The 20,294-nt window shown below is 52.7% G+C and overlaps 1 protein-coding gene and 2 long non-coding RNA genes across 3 annotated transcripts in view; 1 reads left to right on the forward strand and 2 right to left on the reverse strand.

Moving 5' to 3' along the window:
- The window catches only part of CACNA1S (calcium voltage-gated channel subunit alpha1 S), a 67,886-nt gene extending 60,096 nt beyond the window's left edge, over positions 1 to 7,790 (forward strand). Inside the window, exons 35-44 of the mRNA XM_077772127.1 lie at positions 140 to 236; positions 560 to 662; positions 1,585 to 1,686; positions 1,976 to 2,100; positions 3,258 to 3,386; positions 4,178 to 4,428; positions 5,809 to 5,894; positions 6,637 to 6,728; positions 6,931 to 7,068; positions 7,216 to 7,790. Of these exons, the coding sequence (XP_077628253.1) occupies positions 140 to 236; positions 560 to 662; positions 1,585 to 1,686; positions 1,976 to 2,100; positions 3,258 to 3,386; positions 4,178 to 4,428; positions 5,809 to 5,894; positions 6,637 to 6,728; positions 6,931 to 7,068; positions 7,216 to 7,467 (1,375 nt within the window). The 3' untranslated portion in view covers positions 7,468 to 7,790. The remainder of the gene's footprint in view (positions 1 to 139; positions 237 to 559; positions 663 to 1,584; positions 1,687 to 1,975; positions 2,101 to 3,257; positions 3,387 to 4,177; positions 4,429 to 5,808; positions 5,895 to 6,636; positions 6,729 to 6,930; positions 7,069 to 7,215) is intronic.
- Positions 7,791 to 10,322: 2,532 nt separating this feature from the next.
- Positions 10,323 to 10,885, reverse strand: LOC144238183 (uncharacterized). Its single transcript, XR_013337037.1, has 2 exons — positions 10,641 to 10,885; positions 10,323 to 10,464 (listed from the first exon to the last, which is right to left on the reverse strand). It is a non-coding gene; the product is annotated as an uncharacterized LOC144238183 (long non-coding RNA).
- A 4,900-nt stretch (positions 10,886 to 15,785) lies between these two features.
- Positions 15,786 to 17,119, reverse strand: LOC144238307 (uncharacterized). The gene is made up of 2 exons (XR_013337068.1): positions 16,406 to 17,119; positions 15,786 to 16,057 (listed from the first exon to the last, which is right to left on the reverse strand). It is a non-coding gene; the product is annotated as an uncharacterized LOC144238307 (long non-coding RNA).
- Between the last annotated feature and the right edge of the window lie 3,175 nt (positions 17,120 to 20,294).

A 20,294-nucleotide genomic window follows, 5' to 3' on the forward strand; every position in this document is an offset into this window, starting at 1 on the left:
GCTTCTACTTGCTAAACATTCTCAGAAAACAGGAAGCACTCCCCTGTCACCCAGCTCCCTTCCCCTTGGCTGTTCTCTGAGCAGGGAGGAGGTCGTGGGTGGAGCCGCCTGGTGTACAAGTCTCTGTGTTCTCCTGCAGGGGCAGAATCAAACACCTTGATGTGGTGACCCTGCTGAGACGGATCCAGCCCCCTCTGGGCTTTGGGAAGTTCTGCCCACACCGGGTAGCATGTAAGGTAACTAGCGCAGCCAGGAATGGGTGCTCCCTGGGAGAGGAAGAGGCTCAGGTACCAAGGGGCAGGGAAGCTGATGAGGGCCTGATTGGATGAGTCATTTTAGAGCAGTCATCTCTTGGGTCCGCAAGTCCCTCCCTGAGCACCTAAAGTCTCAACAGTGCCTCCCAACTCGTCTTTCCATCCCCTCGCGAAGGGCATCCCAAATGACCTGCAGCCCAGCCTTCATGTCCCCTCCCCTCCCACTCCACAGACCAGGCCAAGATGACATGTCAAGCTTGGCCTGGTCCCAGCTCAGCAGCCAGCCACTGCCCCTCCCCTCACAGCGGCTGGTGGGCATGAACATGCCCTTGAACAGCGATGGCACAGTCACCTTCAATGCCACTCTCTTCGCCCTGGTCCGCACAGCACTCAAGATCAAGACAGAAGGTGAGAACTTTCTGGCGTGTAGTCCCTTCCCTTCTCAGAGGATGAGTTTACTGGTACAGATTCTGCCAGATTCTCAGAGCTAAAGGTCGGAAACAAGAGCTATGAGGAAAAGCAGAAGGACCCCAGACCGTGCCTCTCAGGACTTAGAGAGAGCTCAAAAATTCTCTACAGGGAAAAGATCACTAAGGATCTGCTCCCACACAGCTATGTCTGAATGGGACCAGGAAAATGGCAGTGTTCGTGCAGGGGTGGGGGGCCCTTGCAGTTTGGCTCTGGGTGGGAGCAGAGGAACTCCTCGGGTAGCATGGGCATGCAGTCCACACTCAGCTCTACTAACGCTCGCAGGTGCCCCCTTGCCAGGAAGGCAGACGTCTTGGGAGCAGGGAAAGGAGTTAGGGTGGGGGCTCCGTTTTGTTCCTGAGCCCTCACTTAGGACTTGGCTATATCAGAGCCAATCAGAACCACTGCAGGCATCTGAGACAGTCACAAGGGAAGATTTTTTGGGGGAGGGCAAGGAGACGAAGACCAAGAGTGAGAGAAACCAAGTTAGGGCAGCAGAAAATCTGCCTGAGCATCCTTGGAATAGTCCATAGGGCATGGAGATGTAAAGCCTTTTGAAGGGAAAGGGAGAAGACCAGGAGATGACCGACAGTCTTCAGGGGAAGCCACTCTGAACACGGGAAGCCAAGGCTTGTGGGGTGTGAATACATGATTCAAGGATTGTGCTGCCCCTGGGGGATGGTGATGCCTTCCCCCCATTGCCACTGCTCAGCACGGCACCTGCCAAAACCCACCAAATCGACAAAATCTCAGCCAACATTTGTTGAGTGAGGTGTTCGGAGAAGTTTAGGTGGCTTTGTCAAGTGCAGTTGACTTGGGCTGCGTGACTTTAGGGCTGCCCCTGCCTGTCCCTTGCCCACAGGTAACTTTGAGCAGGCCAATGAGGAGCTGAGGGCCATCATCAAGAAGATCTGGAAGAGAACCAGCATGAAACTTCTGGACCAGGTCATTCCTCCAATAGGAGGTGGGTGCTGCTTTGGGAGATCAGAGTCCAGAGGCAGCTGAGGAAAGGGGACAAGGGACTTCTCCATGAAGCCTTGTGGGAATGGCCCAGAACCTTCATAAATACCTTAGAGAGACCTCATGGTAGTAATCAGGGCAGACACCCACCTTAGGGTGGAACTGCCCACTGGCCAAGTCAGCAAGGAGAGGAGGGTCCTAAACCACCCAGTCCTGGCTACACCTGGCTCCCACTCTGAACCCAGTTCAGATTCCTTCCCACCTTCAGGACATCCCTTTTGGCTCTTCTGCAGATGATGAGGTGACTGTAGGGAAGTTCTATGCCACGTTTCTCATCCAGGAGCACTTCCGGAAGTTTATGAAGCGCCAGGAAGAGTATTATGGGTATCGGCCCAAGAAGGACACTATACAGATCCAGGTAAGTCCAACCTGAACTCAAAGGGACTCCACTAAGCCAGGTCTTCAGGCTCCATGTCCTTAAAGGCCAGTGACGGAGGCACAGAGGGGAGGAGGGTGCCAGGGTGAGTGAGGAGAAGAGCCAGGCAGGAGCTCCTCCATCTCTGGATGACAGAACCAAAGGAAACTGTATTTGTTCAGAAGAGAGATTTGAGTGCTTAAAGTGGTCCTTTGGTACACAGAGAAATTTTGTTTCATCTCATCTGTTTTTTTTATTTCTGGTTTTTGGTGTTAATTATAATGCACACAATTTACAAATTCAAAAATATACATCCATTTGGGCTGTGTGCTCAAAAATTCATTTCAATTGCAATTTTTACTTTAAAACAATCTCATGATTTTCAAAGTTGCATCATACTACAAATGCCTTTTTTTCTGAACCGTTTTAAGTGTAATTCCCAACATGATGTTTCATCAACCCAGAACATTCTCATATGTATTTCCTGCAAATAAGGGCATTCTCCTACACAACCACAATGCAACCGCCAAAATCAGGAAATTAAAATTGAGACATTATCACCATCAAATCCTGAGGCCCCATGCAAATGTCACCAGCTGTCCCAAGAATGTCCTTTATTGTAAAAGGATCCAATCCAGAATCACACATAGCATTTAGTTGTTATATCTCTTTGGACTCTTCCAGCCAGAATAGTTCCTTGGTCTTTCCTTGACATGACCTTCACACTTTTGAAGATTACCAGAATATCCTTCAGTTTGAGTTCAGGTGATGTTTCTTCCTGATAGATTTAGGGACACATATATTGTACAGGAATGTCACAGAAATGATGCCGTGTTCTCACTCCAAGCTATCGTATGACGCCAATCTTGATTTTGTCCTATGGCTTTAATCACCTTAAAATTAATGGCATGTTCAATAAAAAGAGACTGTACTGAGTTTAAAGATTTTTCCCGCTGGAAGCTGGAGAGGGTGCAAAATCACCCATGAGGTTGGGCCATTCCAGAAGTCAGAGCAACACCTAATGGCCTCATGGAGCCCTGGGACATTGAATGTCCAGGAGAGGGTGGGGCTGAAGCTGGGGCTAAGAAATGAGCAAGGCCATGGGAAGAAGTCTGGTCTCCCCCACTGGACTGGAGGGGTCACTGAGCTTCTGTCCCCAGGCCGGATTGCGGACCATTGAGGAAGAGGCAGCCCCAGAGATCCGGCGCACCATCTCAGGAGACCTGACAGCTGAAGAGGAGCTGGAGAGAGCCATGGTGGAGGCCGCCATGGAGGAAGGGATATTCCGGGTGAGTGAAGGCTGGAACACCCCCTATGTTCCAGGCATAGGGAAGAGCAACATCCCATAGAAATGAGGGCAATAAGTCTAGTCACATAGGAGGAGAATTTAGAAACTGAAGGCACCCACAGCCCACATCTCTTGGGACTCAAAATCAATGACCCAACGTCTTGGAGTTGTCATATATAGCACATACTTTCTTCCTTTCCTCTACCAAGCCTCACTCCTTTCCCCACCTCCCCACAACCACCAGTCAGCATTCACCTCTTAGAGTGCTTTCATTATCAAATGTACCACGTGCTTCCCGTTCCACTGGTCCTCAATCCTTAGCTCTGTCTAGTGTTTTTATGACACTCTAGACCTGAAAGGTCCTTAATGACCACCTAGTTAAAACCTTCTGGGTTATTCATGAGGAAATGGTGACCCAGAGAGATTACAAGAGATATCCAGTATCACTTTAGCAAGTTAGTTCGTTTTAGAGGTGGGACTAAAACCAGTTCTCCAGACTCCCAATCCAGTGCTCTTTCCACGACACTGTATTTCCCTATCTGGATATCTGTGTCTCCTATGTATCCTTAGATGTGTCCTGTCTACCCCACTGAATGGAGAACTCTCTGCAAGGAGGTGGTTTCTTCTCTGGCCTTATAGCCCAGTCCATTTTCCTCTGGCCCTATAGGATTTGTCTTCCAATACCATCACTTGTTCCCAGCACGTCGTCCCAGTATGGCAGCCCCCCTGCCCCCTCAGCTCTCATCCCCCAGTCACTGTTCTCAGCCCTTATGCTCTCCTTCTTGGCCCTAGAGGACCGGAGGCCTGTTTGGCCAGGTGGACAACTTCATGGAAAGGACCAACTCCCTGCCCCCTGTCATGGCCAACCAGAGACCCCTCCAGTTTGCTGAGATAGAGATGGAAGAGCTGGAATCACCTGTCTTCTTGGAGGATTTCCCTCAAGATCCACGCACCAACCCTCTTGCTCATGCCAATACCAACAATGCCAATGCCAATGTTGCCTATGACAACAGCAACCATAGCAACAGCCAGGTGTTTTCCAGGTAGTGGCAGCAACTGCCAGCTTTGGATGTGGTTACCGGGGGTAGGACTGGGAAGACATGGTCAGTGGGTTCCAGGCTTTTCTGGGGAGAGGGCACCCTGAAATGTATAGTTTGTCCTCTGCTTGCCTTTGTGTCCTTTGGGATCCATCCTCCACCTTAATGCAAGAGGCAGGCCTGGACTGCAGAGACTCTTTCTGCCAGCAGAGGGCAACCTCATGTCAGCATTGGCACAAATATGCGTGGTTCCTTTATTCCATCCTCTATAGCAAGTCTAGGAGCTGAGACCTACTGAACATATTAGATTAGGAAAAGAGCTCACAACAGCTGTGGGAAGTTAAAGTTTAATTGTTGGATTTGGGTTCCAGGAAGATCTCACTGCTGTGTGGGCCCCCTCTCTTTTACCTTGAGCTGTAGACTAGGTATAATTTGTGATTACGTAAGTATCATGAAAAACAGCAGGATGAAGTGGGGAGCTTCTCAGAAATCACAAGCAGACCTTCTCTTCTAGATAGGAGGGCAGGTGAGGAGAGGTCTCCTAGACCTGGAAAGGCTGAGTTGCACACCCTGAGGAATGGGCAGGACAGGGCAAGAGCCCGGTGAGCAGCTATTTCCCATGGCCGGGGTGCCTACATCCTCCATTCAGTGGATCGATTCAGAGACCCACTGAATTCAGCCCTCAAGCCTTGAAAGGCACCTGTGCCTTGGGTCACCATGGTGTTAGGTGTTCTGGGATTACAGAAGCGCCAGACCTGGGTCCTGCCCTGAAAGGATTGTCCTCTTCTTGTGGGGAGGTGAGTGTCACTGGACGTGACTATGACCAAATAATCACAAAGAGCAGGTGTCCTAAGAATGCAGGCGTATTGATCACCATGGGCGAGAAAGGCCTACAACTGAGCTAAGCAATGTTTCCCGGCCTCCGCTGAGCATTAGAAACACCAAGGAGCTTTCACAGTTGCAGGGCCTGGGCCCCACTGCAGACTCTGGGCATGGACATGGGACACGGCCACTGCCAGTTTTCAGAGCTCCCCGGGTGATCCAGTGTACCCCCAGGGTTGAGAACCAGCATCCTGGAGGTTGTGAGGCTGGGGCTGAGCCTCAGGAGATGAACAGAACGTGGAAGGGTAGAGGGAAGGGCACCTCTGACAGCAGGACCATTGAACAAAGGAGATGAGTGGGGGGATGTATTTGGCTTATTTCTCTTAGAGGCCCAGGACTGGCTGGGCACAGAGCAGTGGGGGCACCAGCCCCGGAGTCCAGGCTACACACAACCATGGGTCCAGATCCTGAGAGAAAAGGATGTTCGGGGCCATAGAGGGCCAGGATGGCGGGAGAACCAGCAGCCTGCCTTGCTTCTATTTCACCAGCTTGTTTCCATTTCAGCTTCCGCTATGAGAGGGAGTTCCCTGGAGAGACAGAGACGCCTGCTGCCCAAGGGGGAGCCTTTGGCCAACCCCGAAGGGTCCTGGGTCAGTCTTTTCTGGGCATGCTAGAAGCTGAGCCTTCTCCCAGGGAGGCCTGGGGAGCCTGGCTCTCTCCTCACACTTGGGGAACCTGGCTGGGAGGGCTGGCTTGGGAGCCTGCTGCAGTGGGATCCAGCTGGGCCTGGGATGGAAGGGCTGTCAGGGCCAGCTCCTGAGCCGGGCAGAGGACAAGGGTGCCATCTAGGTGACAGTGAGGGGGAAGGGCGCATGCATGGAAACCCACAGCCCCTGAGCCACTGACCTCTTGGCGCCAAGGCCCTTCAGCAGATGGCCTGGCAATCTCCCAGCAGGGCCTGTACTGCTGTGTGTGACAGCAAGAGCCCTGAGGATGCTGGAGTTCAAGGGAGATGAGGACACTTGCTATGCTCCCTAGAGCATGTGCGTGCGCGCGCGCGCGCGCGCACACACACACACACACACACACTGCTACAGGCAAACACACATGGACTCACTGAGGAACAGCTTGACCAGAGCTGGTCAAACTATGGCCCTGATTCCTCCTCCCAAACCCACAAGCACAAAGACCAGGGCAAGTACGAGGGCACCGAGACAACACAGGGCCCTCCCTGCCCGGCCTGGCGTTGGTTGGGTCTCAACACACGTCCACCCTCTAGCATGCCGTCCGTGGCCCCAAGGGTGTCCGAGAGCTCTCAGAGTTTGGATGTGTGGCCGGGTGGAGCTCTGCTGACTCGGGGCCCCTCTGGCCTTTGCCCTGCCTTGCCCACAGGAGCCCACAGCAAATCCTGTGTGGAAAAGCTAAAAGGACAGCTGACCCAGATAGAAGGGCCCAGGGCCCGGGCATCTCCTACCCCTTGCCAGGTAATGAGGCACAGGCCGGGAAAGAAACCCTATACAGAGGAAGGGGGTGGTGGTGGTAATTTGTCCATTAATAACAGACAGGACCAGACTCCTGGGTCCTCCCTTTTCTGTGAGTCTTGGCCGAGGCTCCCTAGGGCTGGAGTTCTGCTGGATCCCAGCAGCCTCCAGCAGCCCTATTGCGGTCTTCGTGCGTTTGGAACAGCATGCCAGGGCAGAGCCTCCCCTGCCTGAAGAGAGGAGGGACCCCACCCCAGGGCCTGAGGAAGCACCCCACAGCGGTAGGACCAAGGAGAATAGTTCCAGGTGCCAGACTCCAGCTACAGCCCGGCTGATTCAGGAGGTGAGGTGGGGGCTGGGATGGCGCCGTGGGCTGCATTCAGGAGTCGCCCTGTGACGTCCTGGGGTAGAGAGAGGGTAGGGCTAATGGAGGCAGACCCCCGAGGCGCCTCCCCCGGAGACTGCACCCAGCCTTCTCTCTTCCCTGCAGGCTCTGGTTCGAGGAGGCCTGGACACCTTGGCGGCCGATGCTGACTTTGTCATGGTGACAGGCCAGGCCCTGGCAGATGCCTGCCAGATGGAACCAGAGGACGTGGAGGTGGCAGCAACAGAGCTACTGAAAAGTCAAGGATCCCCAGAGGGCATGGCCAGTGCCCAGGGACGCTTGAGCCTCAGGTCCTCGCTGGGTAGCCTCGACCAGCATCAGGGCTCCCAGGAGACCCTGCTCCCCCCCAGGATGTGAAGGCCCGCACAGCGGCAGCATGGGCGTAGAGCTAGCGTGACCAACTGTGAGGGAGGGGTGGCTGGGGCAGAGAGGGTTAGGCCGCCGCGGCAGCCCCTCTCTCTCTCAGCAGCTAAATGGACGGGCTGGGTGGGGTGGTCAGGAACCACCAGGCAAAGTCAGGAAGAAGTAGAGTGACAGACCCTTCTCCTCGCCAGCAAGAGGCATGGTTGGATGGAACTTCTAATGTCATTCAAACAGGCCCGGGCAGTGCCAGTGTCTGTCTGGCATAAGGCCACTCCCACCAGCAGGACATTAAAGTCTCCAGGCCTATGACATTGCCACCTGGCCCCTGCTTGTCTCCTTTTTTGGAAACTTCTCCTATACTCACTCATCCCTCTTCCCCATTCCATTTCCCAGGAGCCCCGCTCACGGGCTTGGGAGCCTGGGCCCAGGAGAACAGAGGGGCCGCCTGGACAGTTATCTTGCGGGCAGCAAAGAGGGGCCCATCATGGAGAACGTGGGTTCTCCTAGAAGCCCATGGCCAGTTCCACTGACCGGGGCCCCATAGCCGCAGGAAGGACTGGCGGCCTTAGAAGCAATGGCCCCACATCCCAGGTCACACCACACCCAACCTTCTTTGAAGCTATGACCGTGTCTCTCCGGCCAGAATCCACCACTGACACAGGCCTCGGGTCCCTTATGTATTTGTGCCCCTGGGTGTCAAAGATCTGCAGTTTCCACAGCTCCTCTTACCCACACCAAGTAGTAATGAATAACAGTGGCTACTGCTTACCAAGTACCTCCTGTGTGCCGGCACCAGACACTGTCCCGTGCCATGGGGTGTTTTATGTCCTGTGTGCAAAGCACTTCCACACAGTATTCATTTTATTCTCCTTGCACCCTCACAAGGCAGGGTTTTTAAGTGTTTCAGGGGATTTAAGTATGTGGCAGTAGAGGCACAGAGAGGTGATGTGGCGTGCCTGTGGTCACACAGCCAGTGGGACGCAGAGTTAGGCCCACCAAGTCCCAGCGGTGCCTTTTGCTGGATACTCTTTCCTCGCCACTCCTTCACTGAGCTTGCCCAGCACCGGCCGTGACTCTGGTGCCCCTTGGGCCACCCCGCAGCCTCCTGGCAGGTCCCCAGGTGGGCTCCTCGGGCTCCTCGGGTGGGCCTCAGACGACAAGTACACAGGGCAGGGAGACTCCCACTGGCTGCAGGTGTGAGGTCCCGGACTCTTTCAGCTCTCTGCTCCTCAAACCTCAACACCAGTAGCTTCCCCCACGCCTTCCCTCCACAGCCTGCTGTCCTCCTCCACGGAGACACAGAGGCCACCAGAAGGTCCCTCCCTCAGCTCCTGTTACCGAACTGAGAAGCCTGCCAGTGCTTCTGTCTCTTGCTCTCCTCCTTTCCTCCTGACCCAGTGGAAGACTGGTATCTTCTCCAGCCAGCTTTTCAGATTCTACCCCAGCCAGTCTCCCGGCCTCCCCTCTCTCCCTGCTCCCTCCGTCTGTAGGTAACACATTCAAGGTGTTTCCATCTTAACAACATGACCTTGCTGCTGCCCTATCTACCTACCTGAGGTCTGTCTGTCTATCTACCTACTTACCTACCTACCTACCTACCTATCTGTCTGTCTATCTGCCACCTATCTGCCTGTCTGCCTGCCTGTCTATATGTTCTATATGTCTGTCTGTCTGTCTATCTGTCTGTTTGTCCATCCATCTATCTATCTATCTATCTATCTATCTATCTATCTAGTCCCTTACTGAAGAGCAAACTTCTTACCTGGGTTGTCTCCTTGTCCACATTTCCATTTCTAGTTCCCATTTCTCATCCTCATGCAGCCTGTGCCCACATTCACCAATATCTCCACAACCTTGTTGCCAATCCAGGAGATTCTCCCCCCCTTTCTTTTTTTAAAAGACCTCTTTTATCCCTATCTTCCTTGATTTCTAGACAGCACAAGGTACAATTGACTTCTCCCTCCTTCCTGACATATCTCCACCAATGGCTTTCCTGAATTTCCTCCTACCTTCCAAGTGCTCAACCCAGAGTTTCCCTGTGAGTGCTCCCCTGGCCCATTGACCCCTCAGGTTCTGTGCTCTTGATCCCTCTTCTGACGTGGGAGGTCTTCCTGGATGCTGTCAGCTGCTCATACCTCAGCTGCATCTGTGTTGATAATTCCCAATTCCATGCGGCTAGACTAAACCTCCACATCTCTGTATCCTTCTCCCCAACAACTCCTCATGTATGTCCTCCTGTGCTGAAAGTGCATCGTGTCCAAATTTGACCTTGCTGTCCTTTCCCTATAACCTGTTGCTACTCTGGTATACCCTTGAGTGGTACCCACCCCTTGTTCAAACCAGAAGTCTGGGTGTTGTCCTGGGTTCCCAGCTTGCCCAACAGATTCACCCTCCTAAGTAGTTCTCAAACCTGTCTTCATGCCCACAGTGACTTTCCTGATCTGTTTAATCAACATTTTATGCCTCTTCCTTTGCCTTTTCGGTGGCTCCTCTCTTCTCTTCCAAGCCTGTGGTCTCATTCTCTTGCTTAAAACCCTTAAAGGCACCCCAAAGCCCTCCGAACACCATGCAAATCCTTGCCTCTGCTTATAAGCCTCCCCGCCCCCAAATCTGGCCCTTCTGCATGGCTCCCACCAGCCCCGCCAGGGGGAGCTGCCCTCACTTCTGATTTCAGTGTGCTGTTGTCTCTGGAAAACTCCATGAACCCTCAGCTCCACAGATCCCTCCCTAGTCATCTTTCAAATCTCAGCTTTGCTCTTGCTTCCTGCAGAAAGCTTTCCCTGGACAACCCTCCCCCCCACCGACCCTCTGTGGGCTGGCCCAGAAACATGGCGGGCCTTTCCCCTCAGTGCAGTGGGGATCATAATGGCCTGTTTATTGTTACCCTAGACAGAGGCTAAGCTTCACAAAATCAGGAGGAGCAGGTCCGCTTTGTTCGAAGTTCTGTCCCTGGAGCTGAGGTCTTTTCAGCACAGGCCAGTGGCTCAATAACTGTTAAATAAATGCAGGAAAATGGTAAGAAGGGTGGACCCTGCCCTTAGCTGGGTCACCGCCCAGTGTCACATGCCTCAGTTCTGCAGCCTCAGCCACCTTGGTTGTCTGTCTAGAACCCCCGGGGAGACAGGGAGGAGGTGTTCTGCCTCCGGGGGCCACAAGCTGGACCTCACCTCAGCCCTGCCCTCACGTAGCTGCCGGGCTACTCCAATAAAGCCTAAAAGGAACGAGTGTGGAAGGATGAGGGCCGAGGTGGGAGTGAAGAGGACCAGACAGGTTTGTGGGGAGATAAGCCCCTCCTCTCAGCAGGACCTTCTGACAGAGACCGAGTACCCATAGGCACTGATGGGGCCACCTTCTGTCGCCTGGGGGCACTGGCCAGAGGCGGTGTCTGCTGGACCCCTATCTTCCCCCAGCCAGTTCCCTGAAGACTTGGGGCCCAGCTGCTGGCGGTGGGGGTCTGCCAGAAGGGGCGGGGCTGCAGCTGGTGGGAGGGGATGGTCACAAAGCCTCATGCTGGCAGTGGGGGCTAGAGGAGCCCTCCCATCTGGAAGGTGGGAAGCTCAGATGGAGGACCCCCTGGACAACCATGCAGGGTGGGCTCAGTTCCAGTCTATCTGCAGAGGAGGGAGGAGCTCCCTGGCTCTGGTCTCGGTGCACGTGCAGCCCCTGCTCTAGACGCGGCTGAGTGATTCTTCAAGGAAGCATATGGTCACTCTGTGCAACGTGTTTCTGATCACAGTCTTGGAAGCCAGACCCATTTGGACCTGCATCCCATTCACTTACCTCCATGCTGTGATCTCAGGCAGTTCATACAACCCTCTTAAGCTTCTGCTCCTCCTCCTGTAAAATGGAGGACTAATTCCTATTTCCAGGTTATCAAAAGGTATGAAGGTGACCATGTAAAGCGCAGGCCCTTAGTAAGATGCTGTTGTTTTGATTCTGTCTGATGCTAGACTTTTAGATGGGGGGACACTGAGATCAGAGGGGTCCTGGGGGCACTTATTGAAAGCCGGGCAGGCTGGGGCGCCTGGGTGGCTTAGTCAGTTAAGCGTCCGACTTTCGCTTAGGTCCTGATCTCGCAGTTCGTGGGTTCAAGCCCCGCGTCGGGCTCTGTGCTGACTGCCAGCGCAGAGACTGGAGCCTATTTCAGAGTCTGTGTCTCCCTCTCTCTCTGACCCTCCCCTGCTCACGCTGTCTCTCTCTCTCTCTCTCTCTCCTAGAAATAAAAATATTAAAAAAAAAAAGAAAGAAAGAAAGCTGGGCAGGGCACCTGGGTGGCTCAGTCTCTTGAGCTTCCGATTTCAGATTTCAGCTGAGGTCATGATCTCACGGTTCATGAGTTTGAGCCCCACATTGTGCTCATTGCTGTCAGCCTGTCAGCACATAGTCTTCTTCGAATCCTCTGTCCCCCTCCTTCTGCCCCTCCCCTGTTTGGACTCCCCTCAAAATAAATATTTTAAAAAAAGAAGAAAGCCAGGCAACGTGACTGCCATCCCTGGTACCTCTGCATCAGACCCCATCCCCCACAGCCCTGCCAGCTCCCAGGACAGCCTGGGGGTGGAGAAGCCACTAGAGAAGGCACTGCTAACCCGGAGCTGACCTTGATCCCCATTTTTCTGGCATCTAATCTTAATAACATGTCACTCCTGCCATGGGGCTGACAGCTTACAGTGCCAGGTGACGCTCCCCACTCAGAGAAAGAAAACCAAGACCCAGAAGAGGAAAGAGCCATATAAACCCAATTTCCTGAGTGAGTGGGAGGAGCTGGGAGGAGACCTCAGGCTCCCCGAACTACACTTCAGAGCGGCCAGTGAAATGTGCAGAGGATCACAAGTCCTGGATGGGGAGAAAACTCCACTTCCAGTTGTATATATATATATTTTTTTAATTTATTTCGAGGAGAGAGAGAGAGACAGCGTGAACAGGGGAGGGTTAGAGAGAGAGGGAGACACAGACTCCGAAATAGGCTCCAGGCTCTGAGCTGGCAGTCAGCACAGAGCCCGATGCGGGGCTCGAACCCACAAACCATGAGATCATCACCCAAGCGAAAGTCGGACGCCTAACCGACCAAGCCACCCAGGTGCCCCAGTTGTATATTGTTTTTAAGAGGCCTCTGCCTTTGGCTTTCCCATCTGTAGAACCATAATAGCTGGTATTCATCAAGCCCGGGTCATTAAATGCTTTGCTTGCCTGCAACATCTTATTTAGTGTTTGCTGTGCCACCTGTAAAATAGGTATCCTTGTGAATCCCGTTCTGTGATGAGAACACAGCCTCAGAGAGACTAAGTTACCCAGAGTCACTTGGCCAAGCAGCAGTGAAGCCCAGTGTAGGACAGGAGCCTGGACACCGTTCTTGAGGCGCTGGCTTCTCCTATCTCTGTGAGGATCCCCCAACAATGCCCTCTGTCCCCCCCACCCTCCTCACCCCATCCCCTTCCCACAACCGGTCAAGCACCGCCCACTGCACTAAACTCAGCCCCTCCGCACAGAGGCCATACCCATGCCCCAACTCGGTGTGCCTTTCCACCCCAGCAAATACCTCCGCACTGGGCTTCTCCCCTGATGGGCTGGCTACACTCAATTGCCTCTTCCATAGCATGTTGATGACTTTTATTATGGCATTTATTACCCTGTAGTGTAGGAGTTTAAAGGTTTTTTTCCTACTGTGAGCTCTTCAAGGTAAGTGAGTTTCTTTATCAAGTTTGTATCCCCAGCAAGGAGAAGGGGGAGGAAGGGAGAAAGGAAGGGGGCGAGGGAGGGAGGGTGAATGCATGAGACCACACCAAGCTCACTGCTAAACAATGTGTATTCGATTGAATCGTTTGAAATTGCAGATATTCTATCCCTTTTGTCTATAAAACAATTTTATAATATTTAACCTACTGTAATGAGGGTGGGTTTCCCCACTGTCCAGTGCCACCCTAATACGACCACTGCCTCTCACCACCACTGCAGAGACCCGACCTTTTGCTTTGGGGCAGTTTGCACAAATCAGTCTGCATGAGGGCTCACTGAGGCAGGTGTCCCATGCGTGCAGGGCTGTTCTCAGGCAGCGTGCAGACCGACGCTGAGGGGGGCTTCCTGCACTTGCCATCGCTGAGATGTCCCCTCTGAGAGGGGAGGTGGGGGTCACCATAGCGACCATAAGGCGTGGTCTGCAGGTGGAGGCCCAGCTGCCCCAGTGTCAGCCACTATCAGAGGTTGACTTTCTCTCCAGATCACCCCACATCTGGTCTTAAGTCTTGGAGTTTGCCCTCTGCCAAGGCCTGGGCCTCCCATCTCCTGGCTCTCCTGGGCCATCCCCAGGGGCCCTCGGGCAGTCTGTGGTGGGGGAGGGAGGGGAGACAGATTATGGCCTCTTCCTCTGGGTTCTTTCTAATTTGGGTCATGACCGCAAACTCTCCTTTGGCTCCTCCAACCTAGCTTGGGAGTTAAAGAGGAAGACAAAGTTCTTTTCATTGCTCTTCGCATCCTCCCCAGCCTCATCTAATTCTCCTCAAGGCAAAGTGTCTTCTCTGTCAACTGGACAAGTGTCAGGAGGTACGGGGGTGGGGGAGAGGACACAGATTAATTTTTTAAGAGATTATGTCACCTCAGGCCAACGCAGGCTGTCATGGTCAAAGGGGCTTTGAAATTCTCCTAAAATCATCCCAGGAGATTCAGCATATACGCACCGCCTGGGGTGCAGGCATTCATTATGGTCCCATAACATCCCCATCTGGTACATTTTTGTAAAAGAAGTGTACTTCAGAAGTTAATCTTGTGTGATCTCCCACCACCACCTCCCTCCAAGTCTCCAGCACTGCCCCCCGCCCCATTTTGTTTGCTGAAGGTCTGCTCTGTAGGGTCTCATTGAAGCAAATATCTATTAAAATCCAAGGAAATGATGCATCCTTGGGGACTTCAAGTCAATAGCTCCTAGGCAGGGTGGGGCTCATTTGTTAACTTAATCAGAAGGAAGGGGCTTACCAGGGTGGCATCTGAAACAAGAGGGCCCGACTTCTCTGGGGGTCCTGGTTAGGACTGCCTCAAAGGCCCCTTCCTCAGTACCAGGTTTGAGGGGAGGGGTCTGCACCTCCCTTCTTCCTTCTTTGTCATCTTTTTTCTCCCCTCTCTTTGGCTTTTCCAGCTTGGCTCCCTGCTTGCTCTTTCTCTTTTTGTGTCTACATCCCTCTCTGTGTACCACTTCCCCAACACTGTCCCTTCTTGGGGAGAGGGGACTCCCAATGAGCGCACAGTCCACGCGGGGTGGGACAGAGGGCTCAACTGCCTTTCAGGTGGCCAAGACTCCAGTTCATTGTCCCAGTGATGCAGGAAAAGTCACCAGCTATTCTACATCCCTATTTGAGCAAAGAAATTGGAACAAGTTACCTTTTTTACAAAGTTCATTGAGTTATAATATATAAGAAATTGCAAATATTCAAAGTGCACAATTTGATTATTTCTGAAAGATGTGTATACAGCCATGGAACCAACACCATCATCAAGATAATAAATGTATCCACCGCCCCCCAAATTTCTTGGTGCCTATTAGTGATCCCCCCTCTTCCCCTCTGAGCTCCATTCACTGCTCCTGCCTCCCTCCTTTCTGCTCCGCTCCCCACCCCCAGTGCACAGGTCTGGCTTCTTTTGCTCAACATAATTATTTTGGAGTTCATCCATGCTGTATCATTGATAGTTCGTCCTTCTTATTGCTGATAGTATTCTATTATTTGATATATACCAGTTTATTCATTTGTTGATGGACATTTGGGTTACTTCCATTTTGGGGCTACGATGAACATTTGTGTACAAGTCATTGTGTGGACTTATGAGGCAGGAGAATTCTCAAGGCTCTGCTCTTCCTCAGCTCAGCAGCTGCCAAGGTCTAGATCCATCCTTATTCTTCACCGTGATCCGACACAGGATGAAACAAGAGATTGGCTTGGTTGGGTGGGTTCGACCCCTGCTCTATCACTTACCGGGTGACCTTGAGCAACTCTTGCTGTCCTTTGTTAATACGGGGATGATAATTGTTCCGACCTCCTAGGATTGTTGTGAGCATTATATGACCATAAGGATCTGAAGCATTTAAACAATGCCCAACACAATGTTCAGAAATGGTAGCTATTATTACTTTCCATGTGCCTCTTAGAAGGTCTGTATGATCCACAATTGGCTTCCTCTAGAAGCTCCGGGTTGGGGTTAACACAGGTGTGTCCTAATACCCAACTTGAGAGCTGTTTCCTAGGCAAGCGAGGGGCAGAGGCACACTGTCTCATCTATGGTAGGCTAGGCTATGCCAAGGTAACATATATGCCCATGATTTCAGTGGCTTGACACAATAGAAGTTTATTTCTCACATAAACTCAATAAACAACACGAAGTAATGCGAGGCTGCCAGTAGCTCAGAAAGCTTCCACCCAGAAGTGAGATGTGTCCATACTGCCCACACATCACTGGCCAAAGTCAGTCACATGGCCACAGCTAACATCAGAGGACACGCAGTCCTGCCTTGTGACAGACGGCAGAGAGCCGGAAATATTTGGTGCACAGCACTAATGACTGCTGCACTAGCCGAGTGACCTCTCTGAGACCATTTCCTCCTCTGCAAAATGGGGACAATAACCGTGTTTACCTCAGCGGCTGTCGTGAGGATGAAATGAGAAATCCTATGCAGTGTCCTTGGCGCCGTGCAGCACAGGGGGTGAGTAAAATAAAGTTGAGATGCCCTCCAGATAACCCCCCATGAGGCTGAGACCCGGAGTGTTTGTGAACAGAAGGGACCCAGCATGCCCAGGCTCCTTCCTGCCTCTGCACTCACCCTGACCCCCTACCCCCACCCTGGGCCCCACCACTGAGTGGCCAGCAGAGGCCGCCCAATAACTCTGCAGATTGGCCTCCTCCCACCTCCCCGGATCCACCAGGAGCACTTGGGCCCAGCAAACCTCCTCACCTTGTCCACGCCTCATTCACACTCACCACAGAGTCTCCCTATCCCGCAGGACACTTCTTTATGACAGATGCACCCTCCTGTCCAGTTAGAGGGCAGAGGCTTGTTGCAGAAGGGACAGAGAATCCACAGGAAATGTGAAGGAAATTGCTATCTATTTTGTGCTGAGCATTATACTGGGTGCTTGACCCACGTTACCGTCTTTAACCTCATCCTGGTCCTGCGATGAGGGGAATGTGATTATCCTCATTTTGAGGTGAGGGGACGGACGTCTGCAGTGGTCACATAACTCCCCAAGGGTCACGCAGCTAACACGTGGGCAGGGTGGGAATCTCATCGCAGAGCTCTGACTTGGAACACCACACTCGGGCTTCCAGGCTGTCTGTTGTTATTTGGTACAGGCTTCACTTTTATCCAAACCAGAAACTCAGATCCAGCCCAGTCTTGGATGGTTAGCTTCCAGGTCCTTCCATGCCGTTGTGGAAACCACCCTGCCCTGGACCCAGGAGGACCACGCTCCTGGCCCCTGCCCACTAGCTTATTGTACTACTGTGGGCAAGTCTCCTTACCTGTCTGGGACTCCGTGTCTTTGCCTTGAAAATGAAGCTGTAAAACTAGATGATCTTAGAGTTCTTTTCAACTCCAAAGGTTCTGTGATATTGAGAATTTCCCACACCTGCTCTTCCCACTTTGGGCCCTAACAGGAAACACGGCAGAGTAGAAAGTGGATGAAGAGCCAATGTTTGAGGTTATATGGAGTATTAATTAAACTGTCATTAACATTTGAAACCAAAAATAGTTGGGGTTTTTTTTTTTTTTTTTTTTTTAGGACTGATGGGTGTTTATAATCCACAGCAGTTCTCTCTCCTTTCTATTTATAACAAATTCTGGTTTCCTCTAAGGCTGAGTCTGTCTCCTTCTGTAACACAGGAAGTCAGGCTGAGCCTGCGGCTGGTCTAAGACCTCTGAATCTGCACCCCTAGTAGATCCTCTCCGGGGTTCTGGGCTCCTGTTGGCAGGCAGAGCTGGGCTCCATCTCCAGGTGGGCACTGGAGGGTGTGGCTGGCAGGACGGAGTAATGCCCATTGTCCCATGGAACCAAGTACAGCTGCTGGGGGTGAGGGGTGGCTGGCAGTTAGGACTGGGGGTCCAGAACTTTCCACCTTCGGAACTTTAGGACAATGCTCAGATCATTTCATCAAATGCCAATGCCTAGTGCTAACCCTAAAGAAGATAAAAGGGAACAAGACTCAAGTTCAGACCACTTCGAAAGACATTTCTAGAGCCTAAGGGTATCTCTTAGGTATATTGATTTGTTACTGTAGGGTTGCTGTTGAAAGCTAGGCCGTGCCTGAGAGATCGGGGCCAGATGGCTTCCTCGAGTTGCTGCTGGAGTATTTTAACTACAGGAGTGGGAGCTTCCTGCCTCAGAGAGGGTCCTCCACAGCTCCCCCACGTTCCCATCTGCCCAGACGCCCACAGCTCCTGTCAAGAGAAATGATGGAGGCCCCTAGACGCCTGACAGAGAAAGGCCTCAGCTTAGGACAAGAGCCGGGGCTCAAATTCCAATCCAATTAGGGGACTCAGGGCCAAACAGGGGGTAGTGTGTATGTGCGTTTGCCCATTTCTGTCAGGCAGAGAGGAAAGGGGTGGAGGTTGGGGGGGATAGGCATGTAGGCAGCTCCTTGAGAAACTTCAGGGTTAGGGAAGGAAAGGAAAGGAGAGCAGCTGGGAGGAGGGAGAAGGGGTGGGGAAGGGTGGGGGTGGGGACAAGCCAGAAGAGAGGAAGCAGAGGCTGTGCTGAAGCCACACAGAGACTGAAGAGGGCAGGGAGTGTCCTTGGCTTCCTCTGACCCATCTAACCTAAATCTCCCCGTGTCTCTTCCTGCCCCTTGGATCTCCCTCTGACCTCTGTGCCCAGTTTCCCTGTTCACCTCTGGGCAGCAGCGCCCAGGAGTCAAGAGTCTGGACATCTGATGGCTCTGCTACTCCCTGGAGGTCCAGGAGGGAGCTGCTGAGGTGGCTGGCACAGCTGATGTGGGGTCCTGACCTCTAGGAAGCCTGAGTTTCCAGCCCATGTGCCTCCCTGCTCCTCCTGGCTTGACATCCTTTGGCCTGGAGGGAAGGGGAGGGTGCATGCAGCAGCTCTGGCGCCATTTCCCAGCAGTGAAGCTGTGAGTCACAAGGGTCACCTACTCTCGGAAGTCAGAGGGGACCTCCTGGAGGCAGGAAACCAGAGATGAGCACCAGAGAAGTCCAGGGTCTGGTGGGCCAGAGAGCAGTTTTGAAAAATGCAGCATTATCATCCAGGAGAGCTAAATCTCCAGCAGAAGCCTAGGTCAGGCCAGCTCCCTTCCCTCTGGGCACTTGCTTGGAGGTGATCTGGGGAGTCTGGAACAAGATGCATAAGTTCAAATCCTGGCTCCGTTGCTTATATGCTGGGTGAGACTCATTCTCCCCCACTTGCAAAACTGAAAAGGAATAATAAAGCCCAGCTCACAAGGTTATGAGATTCAAATGAGAACATGCATATAAAATACCTGGTTCTCATGGATGGTCCATAAATGTGAGCCACCTCCCTATCTCTTATTTTGGTTGGAAGATGGGGAGAGAATGTCCAGGATCTGACTCAACATTGCAGGCCTGCAGCTCTGGAAGCGGTGACCTGCTGGCCCAGAGAGAGCTTCCTCTAGGTTCAAATGCTAATAAAAGGTGCACGATCCCGCCAGCATCCCCCCCCCTCCTCCACCCTTGGGGCACTGCCAGTGGTGCCCTGTTTTGAATCAGATCGTGGGGAGGGGTGATGATTTACCCTTGAGATTTGCCCTTGAAATTATCATTGTTTGGGTTTGACTTATTAAAACCAGAGTGATCTGGACTATTGGATGGACCAGTTATCTCTGGGGATGAGTGGGGGAGGGAAGGGAGGGAGGATGGTACCAACAGATACACCCTCAGACCCTAACCCACACCCTTGCCAAAATCTCTGACATAGTTTCATCATCGTTGGAGGGTGATGCAAGAGACTTGGCGTCCGACTCCCCCCCCCCCCCCCCAGAGTATCATCCACATCTGGAGCTGCAGCTGGGTCCTCCTCTTGGGCTCTTTCCAGAGGAGGGAGCTAGTTGAAGTGTGGGGAGGCAGGGCAGCTGGCGAGGGCTCTGTGAATGGCCCCAATGTTGGGAGTTGGGGGGCAGGGAGAAGGTGTCTGGGCTTAGAGGGTGGGTAGGTGGAGCAGAAAGAGAATTGTGACTTCTCAGGGCCTTGCACTTCTCCATCTCTGCCCTGTGTTTAAAGGCACGAGGGCTCCCCTTGTCCTTTATATCCGTGTAAAGGCAGCTGCACTGCTCTGTCCCCTTCCGTACCCACCTCTCCCCTCCAGCCTCTACCCAGGTGCCTGGAGTGAGTGCCCCCTTTGTTGCCTTATCTCCCAGTGCAGCCCAGCCCTCCCATACTGACCCTCTGCCCCCACGGTCACAACAGAGTGTGAGGCAGGCTCAGTGGGGTCATCTGTGGGTCATAAAGGTCAGTGAAACCACCTCGGTCTCGCAGAGGGAGGGGCCCATCTGGGCGAGGAGCCTAACCAGAATCAACCAGAAGATGAACTTTAAAATGCTTGCAGGATGGAGGTGGAGGGAATTTTAGTTAGTCACCAGCAAGAATCTCGTTCAGTAAAGGTTGACACATTCACTGTTATAAATCAGAAGGGGAGCTTTCCTGGTGCTTTCAAAATATAAACCGCTAATCACTGTGGGCTGCTTTGAAGTGAAGCACTCTGCCCGGAGACTTGGGCTCTTACCCCTTGCTTAGCCACCAAATCTGAGTGATCTTGGGTAGTTCCCCTCTCTGCGTCCCAGTTTCCTTATTTATGAAACCAGGATCCCATCTAGGC

The sequence above is a fragment of the Crocuta crocuta genome, unplaced genomic scaffold (genome assembly GCF_008692635.1).
Source record: "Crocuta crocuta isolate KB4526 unplaced genomic scaffold, BGI_CrCroc_1.0 scaffold318, whole genome shotgun sequence".
Lineage (NCBI taxonomy): Eukaryota > Metazoa > Chordata > Mammalia > Carnivora > Hyaenidae > Crocuta > Crocuta crocuta.